The sequence below is a fragment of the Uloborus diversus genome, chromosome 2 (genome assembly GCF_026930045.1).
Source record: "Uloborus diversus isolate 005 chromosome 2, Udiv.v.3.1, whole genome shotgun sequence".
NCBI classification, from domain to species: Eukaryota; Metazoa; Arthropoda; class Arachnida; order Araneae; family Uloboridae; genus Uloborus; species Uloborus diversus.
In genome coordinates this window covers 188,634,310-188,650,629 of record NC_072732.1, presented here as the reverse complement: position 1 = coordinate 188,650,629, position 16,320 = coordinate 188,634,310, and the positions used below count along the sequence as shown (strand labels likewise).

The 16,320-nt window shown below is 31.8% G+C and overlaps 1 protein-coding gene across 1 annotated transcript in view; it reads right to left on the bottom strand.

The window, feature by feature from the left end:
• Positions 1–16,320, bottom strand: part of LOC129216209 (oxysterol-binding protein-related protein 9-like) — a 63,762-nt gene that overhangs the window by 23,577 nt on the left and 23,865 nt on the right. The window contains exons 7-12 of the mRNA XM_054850399.1: positions 12,406–12,456; positions 12,237–12,327; positions 11,493–11,573; positions 9,511–9,622; positions 6,915–6,988; positions 1,945–1,971 (exon numbers count right to left, since the gene is read on the bottom strand). Coding sequence (XP_054706374.1) covers positions 1,945–1,971; positions 6,915–6,988; positions 9,511–9,622; positions 11,493–11,573; positions 12,237–12,327; positions 12,406–12,456 — 436 coding nt within the window. The remainder of the gene's footprint in view (positions 1–1,944; positions 1,972–6,914; positions 6,989–9,510; positions 9,623–11,492; positions 11,574–12,236; positions 12,328–12,405; positions 12,457–16,320) is intronic.

Sequence of the window (16,320 nt, the reverse complement as noted above, 5' to 3'; positions counted from 1 at the left end):
AGGGCACTCCTAGAGATGTTGACTTAAAAAAAAAATATTGTGAAGGGCGGGGGGGGGGGGGGGTCTTGCCTCCGGAAATTTTCTAAATTTGAGATCAAATATAGTGAGCTTCAAAGTTTTTTTAAAAGCATTTTAAAGTCATTTAATCAACATTAGAACCCCGAAAACTCGACAAGCCTGACACATATTTTTTGACTTTGAAGAAAGGAAACAATAAATACAAACACGCACAGTATTTTTGTAAAAAGGTAATTTAATTAACGCATGTTTTTTAAGATCAGTTGTTTTTTCATAAGTGATATCGGCTGACATATTCAAGTGTAAACACAGTTTCTCAATGTCTAGGTCATTTTTGAAAAACTCACTTGATTTTTCAAAATTTGTTTCACTTTTGTTTAATAAATGCAAGCGCTCTTGTTCAACTGCAATGACCTATGTGAGTCCAGTTGATGTAAACCGCCCAATAGTGCAAGATTGTACCATTTCACAAACCTCAATGTATTGCCTTGTAGTACTTCGGGATTTTGAAAGTGTGCAGTGAGCTGGCTTTGTTACTTTTCATACTTCTTTGGTATACGTCGATTCCGAAGAAGCGAAAGGATCATCATTTTGTGAAGGTTTTCCTTTTAAACACAATTCCCAAAAGCATTCAAAACTATCACGCCTCCCATTTAATATACAAAATCAAAGTCTCATATATTTTTTCCAGATCAGCATAGATGAGCGCGCCGCAGCGCTGCCTACTAGCAACAGATTTGACCCGTAAGTTCGCGCACTGGGACAAATTCTTAGTGTGCTTGCAGAATCGTAACACCATCATTATTCACACCACTCGTTTTCAGTTAACCTGCTTACTACCATAATAATTATTTGTTTTAACTCATTACTGAATGTAAATATTTTACAAGGTAAACTATCTTCAAACAAGGAAAATAAAAGATAAATTTATGAGTTTAGAAAGCATAAAATGACTAATAATTTTCTTGATTTATTGGGGGGGCTCTGCCCCCTCAAAAATATTTTTGAGGGGACTCGGGCCCCCTCAGGCCCCATGGAGTTGGCGCCACTGAAAAAAAGTCATAGTAAAAACATATTTACAACAGTAAAAGCATTCCTACACTAATAATATAATAGAAAGAGCCTTCATACCAACATATATGAACATATGTTATTATTAGCATAGGGTAGGAAGCTCTGAAAAGTATCACATGACCACTACAGATATTTTTTGAAACAACTACAGTAGTTACAGCTCATGGACTTAAAAGAAAAGATTTTGCAAGAATTTTTTTTTCTCCAAGTACAACCTATTAAAATTCTGCAAAAAATAGGCCAATTTATTTTTAAAAAATCAACAAAATGCTTGATTTGAAATAGACACAATTTTAAAAGTATTTAACGTATTTAAATAGTTTTTTCTTAACAAATAAATTAAGATTTAATATATTATTCAGACAAAATTTTTGAAAATTTAGTTGGGTTCATTGATTCCGAAAGAAATATTTGTAGTGAAAAAACTGCATTTTTATTAATTTTACGATACCTCCCCCCCCTTCTCCCCATTGAACGAAATCTATTTTAACTATTCTATGCAGAAAAGAAAAAAAAAAGCTCTTTCATATGACATAGAATGTTTTAAGAGTTGCAGGAATTCTTCCACCCCTTTATAAGATAATTTATGCAAAATTTTAGCTTAAAAAACTTGTTTAAAAAAACTAATTCAAAATTTAAATAATGTTCTGAGGAAACCTGGGGGTCTGAAGCAGTTTTGTACCAAATTTCCCAAGTATTAGGTGCTATATTTGTTCAGTTATATCGACTATTTTGCCAAACCAACCAGCGGGGGAGGGGGGGGGGGAGAGAAAGAGAAGTAACTCAACACAAAATTCAGAGCAAAACAATCCCATAGCATTTAATAAAAAATCTTAATTTTTGTTAACTTACATTCCTCTTCGTCGTCTTCGTACAAAGCTGGAAAAGAGATTGAAAAGTTTAGTTGAAAATTGTTGCATCTTACAAACATGAAAACAATAAGTAAACTTTTTGAACTAAAAATAATTTAATACTAACAAGGAAACAAACAATGAATGTAATTAAACCAGTGGTTAGAAAAACTACTTTTTTTTTGTAGCGAACTACAACTACTTTATTACAAATGTAGTTAACTACAACTACTTTTTTCAAAATGTAGCAACTAGAAACTACTTTTGGAAAGTAGACGCTTTTTCGCTACTTTTAAAAAATAAATAAATGAAAAGCATACACATGCACAACGTTTGAGGATTGAACGAAAAAATTCAAAAAGTGGTTTAGATGAATGAATTAGCTCATTTGAACTTGGAATATTGCTAAGAATTATTTATTCTTTCACTCCTTCGCTGAGTCAATTTTTCATTCCAAAAATTTTTTTGGATTTTTACAAATATTCGGTGCAAGAAAGGCTTTAAAAAGTCGAAGGAATTCAACCTTCAAATCTTTAATCCTTTACTGACAGTGGATATTTCATTCAAGAAGTGCAACTTGGCTACTTGAAAATGTAAATAAGTGCAGTCCTGATTTAATTTAAAATTTTATATAGACATACATATACATATGGGTCCATAAAATTGATTTAGATGGTGAAAAACATCTTTTAACAAAAGAGAAAAACTTTGATTTTCATTATAGGAACTTATATTTTGTAGGAACTAGTTAACTGATTTTGAGCTTCAAACTAAGGGTCCGGACCAGGACACCATCTCTTTTCTTACGCTACTGATAGAATGGAATAAAAGCATTTTTCAATTTTATCGAAAGAACCTCAAAAACTTCAATATTTAATAATTGGCTTTTATTTTGTTGATGTATCAACACTCAATCAGTAAAAAGGAAAAAAAGAAATAGGAAAAATATCCCAAACTGTACTAGAACTTATAATTATAAATTAATAAATATCTGCAACATGAAACATAACTAAGAATGGGTACTTTACTTCAATGTGGAATTTTAAACTACAGTGGACTCAGAGCCGTGTCCAAGGGGAGGGTTTTAGGGGTTAAACCCCTCCCATTGGGGAAAACATAAGCAAAAAGAAGAAAATGTATAGTTGACTTTTATAACTTTAATGTATGAATTTGAGTGAAGTGCTTTTAAAAAAATCTTTCTCTCTGAAGTTTTTCTGCAATTGAAGACTGTTAGAGCTTTACAAACTGGAATAACATTTTGGAAAAACTATGGGTGGAAAATCGCTGAATGATTTGTCAACACAGCATCAACTGCGTTAATATTGCTTAAGGAGGTTATGATAAATTTGGTTATATCTTAAAACTATGAATATGCATTGATTGTGTTTGGTAATGTTATTTGCTTCTACAATAAGCTTTTTCTTGTTTGGTTTATCAAGCATTATTTTAGAATATGAAATCGAATATACATGATACATTGTAAAAGAATCTGTGGGCGGTTTTTAATACTAATTGCAATATACTGCATAGTAAAAAGACTTGATTAAAAAAGAAACAAACAAGGTTTGATTTTTAAAAAAATGTAAAATGAAGGAATACTGCTGCTATTTGCGCAACCAGAATTATTCTTCTTGAGGGGAGTACTGTTAAACTCTCACCCCCCCCCCGGAAAAGGACGTAGAAGCTTTAAAACCCATCCCTTTATGAAAACCTGGACACGGGCTTGAGTGGACTCATGCTGCAACGTGATTCAACCTACGTCAAATAGCTAAATAGCGAGTTTTTGAATTTTGAGTAATGAATTTTGAAGCTAACACGAATTCCTCAACCCGCAACCAGAAAATTTTTGGAAGAGAATCTAAGGTTTAGGTATCACCATCTTTATTGGGTATTAAATGTTATTTTCGTCAATGAACTTTCCTTTCAGCATCACTGAAAGCAAAAGTACCCCGCACTGTACTAGTCGAAATATCGGTTTGCTAATTTACAAATAACCACTCAGTATCTTTTTCATTTCAAATATGAAGTTAATGAAACATAATTTCACATAAGCAGGATGTTTATCTTAAGTTTTAAAATGGAAGGAAAAATAGAAAGTTTCTGACAACTAGAGAAATTTAAAGATTTTTGATATGCTTGAACAACTAAAAAGTACGTTGAATATAATTAATGTATCTACTGTACAGTACTTTTGTAGTGCTGCATTTTAATTTTGCTACATATTATACGTACCATAATGTTTCATTTTATGCCATTTTCTCCCATTGATTTTGTGCATCCTAATCCTAATTTTTATTCAATAACACATCTTTTTTTTATAATACAGTAAAATTTCAGTTATCTATGTTTAAATTCGAAAATAGGAAGTTAAGAAGTGGGTTAAAAAACAGTTTGAAGGATGTTTTCAAATGTCTGAAATAATTGGTATGTTTATAAAAAATCGTTTAGATATAATTTTCCACAACGCAAAATTTCAATTTGCACGCGAGAAGTCTTGGAACACATTCCTCACGTTAGTTGAGATTGGACTGTACATGCGGATGACATTGATATCGAAAGCTTTTTGCTTAGCTGGCAAAGTTTGCATGAAACGGTAAAATTTCCATTATCATACATTTCTATAACAGTGTAATATTTGCTGTTAGTCGGCCAAAAAAAGCAGTTCAATATCATCCTCTTCCATAACATTTACAGTAGCTCCTATATTAGGAGGATATTGGCACAATAATCTTATTGACATCTAAAATGTTCAGCCACGACCACGAGACATTCTCTGCTGACAGAAAACAAACGTGGTACTACTTGGCAGTTATCGTTTATTCTTTTCTTTCTAAGCCAAGCTCTACTTGAGGCGTGTATTGGGGAAATGTAAAAATTTCGAAGCTAAGCAAACTAATGGCGTTAAACAGATAGAACGGATGGCGTCAAAATATGTCTGATGTCAGCTCGTATTTTTCAGAGTCTCACGAATCTGATCGATGCAAGTTTTGCTCGTGTAAGGCTTGCACCAGACAGAATGATTTAAACCTCGTTTCTCTTTTTTTCTTTTTTTTTTAAACTTTATTTAAAAGTAGTTTTCAGAAATCGCCACAAACTACTTTTTTTTTTATAGCAAACTACTTGCTACTCTACTTTTTTTAAAAGTAGTGTGCTACACTACAAACTACAAAAAAAATGTAGCTACTACAGTAGCGTCGCTACTTGTAGCGCGCTAATTCCAACCACTGAATTAAACAAATATTTTATACATCCAACAGTTTTTAAAAACTACACTGATGTCCAAAAGTTAAGCATAATTGTTATTTATGTGAGTAATGTGAGAAATATACATCGAAATAGGGGGAAACGTGATATGCGAGTGCAACACGGTTACAAAATAAGGAAACTACTCAAAAAACGGTAATATTTACTTTTATCATCCCCAAAAAATAGTTTAAATGAAAATTAGGCATATGAGGAGTTTACTCTTTGCACAAAAATTTTTCTTTAAAAGATGATGCTGAAGTTCAATAGTGTGTATGGCCACCTTTGACTGCTAGGCAAGCTGCACAACGATTACTCATACTTTCTATGAGGTGGTGGGTGAGTTGTGGGCTTAAACAGTTCCAAGCATGCTGGAGAGCTCTTTTTAGCTCCGGAGCGGAGCTTGGCGGGGGCTAACGGGCTGCAAGTTGTCTCCCGAGCATATCACAGACATGCTCGATAGGGTTCAGATCAGGGGAGTTCGCAGGCCACGTCATTCGCAGTATATTTTCTGATTCGAGGAAGTCATCGACCACAGCTGTTCGGTGACAAGACGCGTTATCGTTCATGAATATGAACTCAGGACCAACAGCACCTCAAAACAAGCGAACATAAGGCTCAAGAACCTCGTCTCTGTATCTTTGACCAGTGACTGAGCCTGTCTCAAAAATATGAAGGTCGGTGCGGCCATCCAACATAATGCCCGCCAACACCATTACTCCTGCTGACGCAAAGTGATGTCTTTCTCTTATGTTTTGCGGTTGGAAACGAGTCCCCTTTTCTCTCCAGATTGTTACCTGACAAGAATCACTCTGTAGAGTAAAGCGGGACTCATCACTGAACATCACATTAGCCCACTGTCCCAGACTCCAATGCCGATGTTGCAAGCTCCAGTTTAAACGAGCGCGTTTATGCGCTGATGTGAGAGGAATGTAAACTGCTGGTCTTTTGGCACACAGACCGACATGATTGAGTCTCCTGTAAACAGTTTGCCTCGAAATTGTTATTCCTGTGACGGCACTGAGCGCCGAATCCAGTTCTCTGCCACAGCTGTCCCTATGACGTCGTACAGAAATTGCCAGAAAACGATCTTGATTTGCGGTTGTGACTCTTGGTCGACCTGGTTCTGGTCGGCGGGTAACATCTCGCGCATTTGAAAACCTCTGCCACAGTCTCGAGATTACACACTGAGGCACATTAAGAGTACGAGACACATCAGTTTGTGATCGTCTAGATTCTAGCATTCCAACGGTTCTTCCTTTCGCAAACATGTCCAATTGGCGTCTTTGTGCCATTATTAGTTCTGTTTCACCAGATCCAATGTTTCTTGGTACAGCAATTGCATGAAACGCGCCTGAACTCTCTAAAGTGTGCGAGCTGTTTTATCCACATTCCGAAACACGCACCTAATTCGCACGTGACACCATCGACTATACTATTTTGCATAAACATATTGTTTCTTCTTCAACCAACGAATCTCCATAAGTAACTTTATATAATTTTACGAAAATTTACAGATTTTTCTCGCGTTTTATGAATTATGCTTAACTTTTGGACACCAGTGTATGACTATCCTAAAACAGGTTATCATTGGATGTTTGCTTATGGCTCCTCTCAACTAAATAATCGCCAATCAAGTTAATACATGTAAACGACATAGTTTAGCAAATATAATGATAAATTGAACATATTTCCCCTTATTGACATTAAAAAACAAAGTCTACAAACCATCATAATCTTGACTTGTAAGGCGGTGGGTATGTGAAAGGCGTCTTTCTTCGCCGGTGTTTGCAGTTTCAATACTAATACAAAAGAAAATTTTATAAATATGGGTCATTCTACATTTACATGAAGATTTTATATCCTGGAAATGAAGTATTATTTACTAGTAAAGAATTTGATGCATGCATTTCATCTTGATACCACTTTTAATGCAGCTTAATTTTTAATGAAAAAACACATTAATTTTGAGTAATTAATTTTGTGAGTTTATTTTCAAAAAAAATAGCAAAATGGAAGCACTCAACAAGTTATTACTGATCTTTTTGGCTGTCCGAGACAGACAAAGAAAGGAAGGTGCTTAGAAACATTGTTTGGTTAACTTAATTTCTAAAGAAAAAAATGCAGGAGCCTTATAGGCTTCAGAGCTTATTTTAAAGCATAAATATACTGAATTTCGTGCAATACGTAAAAATTTTAATAAATTAAAGAGTAGGGCAGAAGTTGAGCTACCATGAGCTCTCATGCAAATTAAGCGCTGATTCTTACTATTCTCAAGCATAAACATTTGTTCTCTGAAACAGGGAGAATTTTTGTTCTTAAACATCCAAAATGATTTGGCAAGCTTTTCTATAACTTTTAAAGCATCAGATAAGCTTGACTTGATATTTTTCTTTACTTGAACCAAAAGATTAATCACTTTTCAATTAAAAATAACAGAACAATAGGTTTGAAAAGTTATTAACATGGATCAGCTATGTCTTGCATAATGTCTATATTTTTTAAATATTAGAATGTTATTAAAAACAAAAAAGGATCATTTGTTGTTTGAATTAAATTTAAGAAATTAGTTATCTCTAAAACTCATTCACAATAATAAAAATATAATGCTTAAACATGCTTAACAAAAAAAAATAAATGTTAATTCGGGCCTCCCACAACAGATTATTAGTTTGTCCAAGGAAGAAAATTGATCTAAATTCTAAAGAGGAACCAAAAAGGGATTTTTACCTTTGCTTCTTAAAGTTAAAATCAGAGATGCTTTGGTTAATCAATCTGCTGAAATATTTTTTTATCAATATTATTTTTGCCTAAAATGAGAAATTATTGCTCATGAATTTATTATACCTATAAGTGAGTGTTGTACCCCAGCAGCTGTAATGTCCAATTATTACTTATGCTTCATAATATTTAAATGCAGTATATCTGTGTTTTCTGAGTAAAGCATGTCAATTCTAGTAACTCTCATGTTGAATGGAACGTTTTTTATGCAGCAAAAACAAATATGTATTACGAAAAACTTTAATTACAAAAATATATTAGAAATGCATATTAGTACAGGTTAAGAAAACAAATAATGACTGAAATTGGAGTCAAAATGTGCAGCATTATAAAATACTACTAAAATACCACCAAATTAAGAGTTTTTAGAGCAAATACTGCATTTAATATAACAGCTCATTTATAAATGAATTCCATTCTTCGTTCATTAGCAGCAAAATATTCTAACACAGAATCGAAAAATGTGTTGGGCAAGTAGATTCAAAAAGAGTTTATTCTAGGGATGTATTTCTAATAATAATAGGTAAAGCATGAATAACAATGAGAGAGGGGAGCCTATGTGGCGCTGACTCAGACATTGAATTTTTTAGCACTGTGGTGCTTTAAAGGCCATTATTCTCATTCAGAAGGTGCACATGCTCCACCACTTATGGGGGTAGGAAATCCATCTAAAGTATTTGCATAAAATATCAGCATTCTATGGTAGAGAATAGCTTGAAAATTGGAATAATAAATGCTACAGCTACCAAAAGTCATCGCCTATTGCCATCATGAATACAAAAATATTCGTTATCAAAATGACAACAGCAAGTTGAAGAACGATTAAAAAAGATCAAATAAAATTTTTAAAAAGTTAGGAAGAACTTAAAACAAATCTTAGTCTTTTATCAAAAGGTTGTTTAAAATTATTCAAAAAAAAAAAAAAATGAAATTAAAAAAAAATGTCTAGAAGACAGACTATTTTCTTCAAGACAGCCACTTTCAAAAAAGGCCAAATTACTCGAATTTCGCTCAAAAGAAGTCGATCTGTCAATCCTGCTTCCGCAGGTGGGGCACTGCTTGCTTAGCTTTGAATCTGAGGAAGCTTTAACAGAGGTCTCTTATCATTCCTGGGCTGTAGTGTGGATTTTGCTTTCCTTGCCTAGGGATACGTTTTCCTGGGAAATCGCAATTAGAGCTACATTTAGACTTTTTTTTAGACTTATTTTCAGTGAAAGAAAAAAGAAAAAACTAATAATTCATACTTCCTGTCAATGATGAGCATACAAATGGAAAATGAAAATTTATTTTTGGAGTGTCCAAGCTCCGCTCGGTTTGCTTGGGTGGACCGCACGTCACTGCAATAGTTTTGAACTCTAGCTATAGCGTCCCCATTTCACTCAAAATTTACAAATTATCGTAATAGGTGTGCTAACAACATTTTCTTTTAAGAAAAAAATGAAAGTGGATAAGGGAGAATTTTCTCAAATTGAAACCAAAGGAAGGGAGACCTGATCTTGGAACTAAAAAGGGATCAGTCAGGAGTCCTGTCAATTATACTTACTTGGGGTTCTGGACTGAACTGATTGCATCCTCATTAGCATCAAAGAAGTCTTCATCATCACTACTTGAGTAAGAAGTTTCTGGTACGACTAAATTCAAATTTCCTTGAAGTTCTGAAAGAAAGAAATTTGATAAAAGAACAAATTAAACAAAGTAAACCTTTTTAAGCAAAACAAAGATCCAAAAATAAACAAATAAAAATAATAGCCACAAGACTGGCACATAAATGCAGCTTCACACACAATGTTGGAAAAAGTTTTTATTATACATTTGAATTTAAAAAATATTCAACCATTTTTTCAACTCATCAAAAAATAAAATCTCAGTATATTTCTGAAGAGTGTTTTTTTTTTTTGGGTAAATAAGGATTTAATCCTTAGTAATATTAGAAATGCAAAAGTGAGTTTGTCTGTTTACTTGCTTGTTTGTCCATTTGTTATGTTTTCACACCTTAACTACTGAACTGTCTACACTGTACAGGTTGTCAGGGGTGCAGAATAGAACATAAGGTACCTTTTATTCAGAAAAACTTAATCCAAGATTTTTATTCCAATTTTAAAGAAAATCATAAACTTGAAAGTATCTCATCGAAAAAATACTTGGTGCATGCTAAAGTCCTCAAAAAGCTGCAGTTGTAGGGTTTTTGTAATGCTAAAAAATTGCTGAATCATTGGAACTTTGATTTTAGGATCCAAAAATGGCATAGAATGGCACTTTCTACTCAAAATTATTAATGGATCCTCTCAATTTCAGTTTCATTGGAAAGCCCATGAAAAATACTCCCTTAGTAAATTTCCTCGCAATGGATTTAAAAACTTCCAAGGCCTTAATTAGCCAAGAAACTAGGCACACACATTTTTTAGTAAGTGAAAATCAATTTTAAATGAGACATTTTATCGTCTGCAGGAGCTCAGTTTTAATTAGCCAGAAAAAAACATAGAGAAGAAATGTTTGTTGCCATTCTTTGCTTCTTTGTGAACAAATAAAGATCTTGCTTTTGTTTGGATGCTTTTTTTTTTATGGGAGAGGGGGGCACATAAAATTTCTTCTTCTTTTTTTTTTTTTTTTTTGTTATTTATTTATTTATTTATATTTTTTTTTGTACTGTTGGCAGGAGGTAATCAAGGATTTTAGTTGTGCTATTCAAAATTTTTACTATTTACTTTAACTCAATCAAGATTTTTAGATTTGCTTTTAACCTGTATCCCAGAATGATTGGTGCTGATGAGGATTTTAAAGAGTTGATGTCATTATTCTAATGGGGACTTACAGAGAACTTATTCAAAGGGGAATTTTTCCAAGCTATTGTTCCAATCCTGTTGGGGTTTAAAAGAGAGAACACCAGATACAACGTGGAATGTTTCAGAAAATAAGAACTTGATTTGCAAATTAAACTTTTTCGAAAGGGAAATTTTAAATGCTAATGTCCAAATTTTATGAGATTGTTTTCATTGTTTTTAAAAAAAATTTCTCACTTTCTTTTTCATTCATTTAAGCCTGATTATTGAACATGCATCACTTGGCATAATTTTTACTTTTGAGGTATATCGGGCAAAGTCAGGTGATAACACAGTAGTTCATAAAACTATATATAATGCTTCATTTCATTTCAAACAAACAATTCACAATATGGTTTTTTTCCGAAAAATTACTCTTAAAAAAGTTGGATTTTGAATTACTGCTGTCAAGTGTGAATGCTTTGCACAGGTCAAGTAGCTGTTTTTAATACTGAATAAAGATAATGGGCTGTTTTGGAATATACTCCAGAAAATTGTTTTTGATTCGCAATATACATTACAATGGGCCATACGGATCAGCTTTGCAGGACTCATACGGCTTGTGGGGTGTAGGTGGGGCGTCCCTAACCTAAAAGTTATTAAAATATCAGTTTTACTTTCCTCCCATTTTTTTAATCTCCAAAACATTTTTTAAATTTCCTCTCTTTTTTTAACTCAAAAACATTTACATAAAAATGATACTTACTGTCAATATTAACATCTTCACTACATTCTACAGCACATTCCACATCAGGAATGAACTCATTTAATGACTTCAAACCTTCACCTGCAAAAAAATAAAATTGTTTAAACGTCATTTAACATGAAATACCTAGAAAAATTGTAACATCAATATCAATCTAATACTTTTAAATTATTTTATTACAATACTGAAATTTCCCAAATTTTTTGATCTGTTACATAATTATTTAAGAAACTCAAACTTTACTCTAAATTTGCATGTTTTCTATTTTTTACTAAATATATGTCCTTGTGTTTATGAGGATCTGCTTGTGCATATGCGGCGTCTTAAATAAATTCATTAAAACAACAAACATAAAAGAAAGCGAGCCAAATTGAAGGGGAAAAAAAAAATGCTCCAGATTTTTTTTTATTTTATGTTCTTAAATGTAGATTTTTATCTTCATTTGTCAGTAGCATTGCTTCTCCTGAATGCAGGAGGTGAAAAAACGTCAATGTGCCAAAGAAAAGTCTCAAATAAATGTCATACGAATAATGTTTAATTTAAATTTCTAATGTATTTCTTGAAATTTTCAAAAAGATCATTTTCAAGTATTTTTTAAAATATAAAGCATGTATCCTAAATTCCATATTTCGGAGCATCAATGCAGCAACTTAAAACATTTGTACTCATTTAAAATAGAAAAAATTGCTAAAAAGAATATTCTTGTTCATTTAAAAATTATTTAACTTTTTTTTTTTCACTTACTTTCATTTTTATCAGATTGCTTTAATTTTCCTTCTGATGAGCTAGGGCCATTACAAACACTATAAAATCCATTAACAGGATGAGTTGTATTCTGAAGGGAAAAAAATCTTAATTTAGGGACATAGTCTGTATTGTTCCATTATAAATGAAATAAAACAGCTATACTTACTTTTGCAATTTGAAGTAGAACAATGGAATGTTTAACCGCTTCAAGAACATTCTAAAAAATATATTAAAATACCAGTTGACTACCTTATATGTCTAAATTCATATATCAGTGAAATCAGTATTAATCACTAATATAATTATATATATATATATATATATATATATATATATATATATATGAAATAATCATGTAAAATCAGTTATATACTCTATAAATATGATAATAATCATGTACATTTAATAACATAAAAATGCATGATTTAAAAAGTAAATTATAAGATTTGAACGGCATCCCAGGAAATTGAATAATGCTCATTCAAACAAATTGATAATCAGTCTATAATTAATAACATAAATACAATTTGAAAAAGAAATAAAAGAAAAAATGAGTACAATGTAAAATGCTTGGGCATATTTACAAGAACAATGCATACATCCTTATACAACATGTTCACAACTTTACAAATAAAGAATGTTGAAAGTTAGCAACTATTTGAACTTTCTCAGAAATTAATACAAAAATACTATTGCTAATACTACACTAATGGATTCAATATACAGTTGAACTCCGAATAGGACAACGATTAAAATGAAATCATGGCTGAAACAAAAATTTTGCTTGTAAAGTTTAATTTTTGATTTAATTACATCAAAATTTTCACGCATAAGTCTATTGCATTGAAAGTCTTGGCTAAGACAAACAAAAATTTTTAATTTCTTGACTGAAAATATTCTTAATTGAATACTGTAATTTTGATTTTTATAAATTATTAATCATTTTGAAAGATTGTTGAAGGCCTATTGTGTATTGAGAAGAAAATATTAAATCTTTTGCAAAAGGAAGAAAACCCATACACTTATTTACCTGTGGACATTTCAATTTGCTAATAGTTAAAACCATCTATCCTCAATTTTGGAGTACAACTTGTCAGACAATTGTTGATTACCATTTTCCCTTTCAATTATTTTCAAAAACATTCAGCTTAGAGAAAAAGTTAAATTTTTCTGAGTGTACTGATAAGTAGATTAAAATCTGTGTAATAGCAATAATAAATAGTAATAATTATTTTTTAAATATAGGTAAGTATTTCTTTATTTTTTAACAGTACCACATACTCACTGCTATTACGAAAAATTTTACATTTTGTATTAACTGAGTTCAACTGTATATACACTAAAAAAATTATAATGTTATGTGGGCAGTAGAAGTCAAGGATAAAATTGCAAATATTTTATTCACTGCTTAAAAGTGTTAAGACACTTAAAACTTGAGATATTTGGGTCAGGTACAGCTGCCCAGTGCTTAATTGCCTGCCGTTTTCTCAACTACTCATTTGTCTTACAAGTTTGTTTGCTTGACAGCTCATTTGTCACACTTGCCCACAACATAATAATTTTTTTCAAAAATCCCTATATAATAATAAAATATCCATTAATCTACAAAAAGATGAATAAATATCAATAAGTAAAAAACAAAAGCAAGCAATATTGCATAAACGATTAAAAAGATTACAACATTAATCTAAAAAATATTTATGCAAATGAAACTTAAAAAATTGCAATAATTAACAACTTTTTATTTGTGTATCAAAGAGCTGATGTAAAAATATAAATATTTTTCATTGCATAAGATTTTTCTTCAAAAGCACAAGCAAAGGTATTTCATTACTTTTGCCTCACTACTGGAACAGCTATTGGATTTGTGTTAGAAATTCGGTCATAATATTGCAATATACTGTAACTGTATAACAAAGAAGTCATCAGCCAAGTAGCAAAAAGTGCAATAAATTTTGTTTAAAACACAAAAATAGTATAAATAAATAAAAATAATTTAAAAAAAAATTATGCTACCCGTAATTAACTAGTAATTTTAGAAGGTTCCTCATTTTCTAATAGAAAGCTAGTGAAATGCTTACGACCCACGTAAGTAGACATTAAACCCTAGTTTTGTTTCCTTGCCTTAAGTAGTCCAACCCTATTATAAAAATTGAACTGTCAAGGATGGGGGGGGGGGGGGGGGATCCATGCAGGTTCTTTTTTCCCTACTTATTCATACTGACAGCTAAACGTGATGATTAGACAAATGAGCTGTTGGGGAAATGGAATTCAGCATTCAAGTTGTTTCGCAACTGAGTACCAGTTGGGCAAAATGGTCTAATCAGTGAAATATTTTTACTATTACAGTGAAGCACTGTTTATACATTTTTAAAGGGACTGAAAAAAACGTATAAACAAAAATTACAAAAAAAAGATGGAAAAAATTAATAAATAAACGAGCATTTTTGTAATACAAGCATTAGTAGTTCTAAAATAGCTTAAAGTGTGATAAGGAAAATGAAATAATGCAATACAATGAAGTGAAGCATGTACTAACCTTTTAATGCCAGAGTTAATATAAATATATTACTTTTCATATTCACACGGTATAACTTGCAAAGTATTTTGTAATTTTAGGTTACAGGGTTCTTTTGGAATGCAGAGAAAAAAGTTCTTTGTTTACAATTAAAAGTGCCATTTTAACATTATCATTTAAATCACTACTAATAAGATAGTCTTGCATGGTGTTGAAAACCTCCAAAGCTTGCTGAAAACTTGGCAGTGGCTATTAAGAACAATTATCCTCTTCTTTGCTGCTGGTTTCTTCATTAACGATCATTTCATCGATTGTTAGAAGTGAACATGTTGCAAGTTCTGAATCCCAGGTAGCACAAACCATCGGATTTACGTTGGAGAAAGGTTGAAAATGCATCGCAATGGTTGGAAATATGTTTTGGTTAGATATTGGTTTTTTTCATACGCTCATTCGATCATTCAAAGCATCGGAGGATGGTTTAAAACCAACCTATATCCGACTAAACGCATTCCCAACTTATTTCTAACCTTCAAACCTGTTTCACATTTATGCCCATTCATTGCAAGCTCGTTGCTGATTTGCGCGTTCTGCGAAGCGTGCGTAAATGCGTCCCATAAGCCCCCCCCCCCGCCTCTGCAGTCTTGTTGAGACCCAGGATTTGAAAGGGGTGAGGGAGGAGTGCGCATAGCCATTTTCTTTTCATTCCAGGGTCACATACACATTCACACGTGTCGTACTTGCTCACTGCGAATGTTCAATCCTCGCAAGTTCAAGTCTTCCAAAGTAAATCAATTTATTTTTCCAACAGTTTTTCTTTCTTTCAATAAATTTTCTTTTTTTAACGGAGGGGGGGGGGATTCCCGATTTGGGGGGTCTCCGATGAATCGAAATTCTTAAAATTTTTGCGCATTCGAACTGATTTTGGTTTTTTTTTTTTTTTGGATAGATGCTTTAACTAGTTTTCTAGAGAATTTTGTGAATGCTTTGAATTTGTTTCAGAATTTAGTGTTGTTCCTTTGCTTAGCCTTGATGGTAATTTTAAACGCACAATATTTAAAAACAGTTTGCTAGTCATACAAATTACACGTGCAATTTACCATAGAAATAAAATTGTGTCTTTGAATGAACTTTTCTCGTTGATGGATAAAATACATTAAAATTCCTTCCATAATAATAAAATGAAAAAAAAAATCAATGAACATGAACTTTTGAATGAAATGGGAAAGTATAATATAGTTCGGCAAAACAATAAAATATGTACTTTTCATGATATTCAAGTTTAACCTACGTCATTTTAATTGTTATGAAGATTTACTAACTGAATGTGTATGCGTATGATTTTTTTTTTTTTTTTTAAATTTTTATTCTTATTTCAGGTCAAAGCAAAATTGAACCTTCAAACAAGCTAGGTTATTTTTCATGGCAGAATTTTAAAGTCAAAGATTTTATTCTGTCTTAAGAATAACCTTGCTGGTAATAAATATTTCCTGAAAAAGAAAAAAGAAACTAATGTATGCTTATGAAGATAATTTTCGAGTAATTATTCAGAAAAATAAAAGGTAA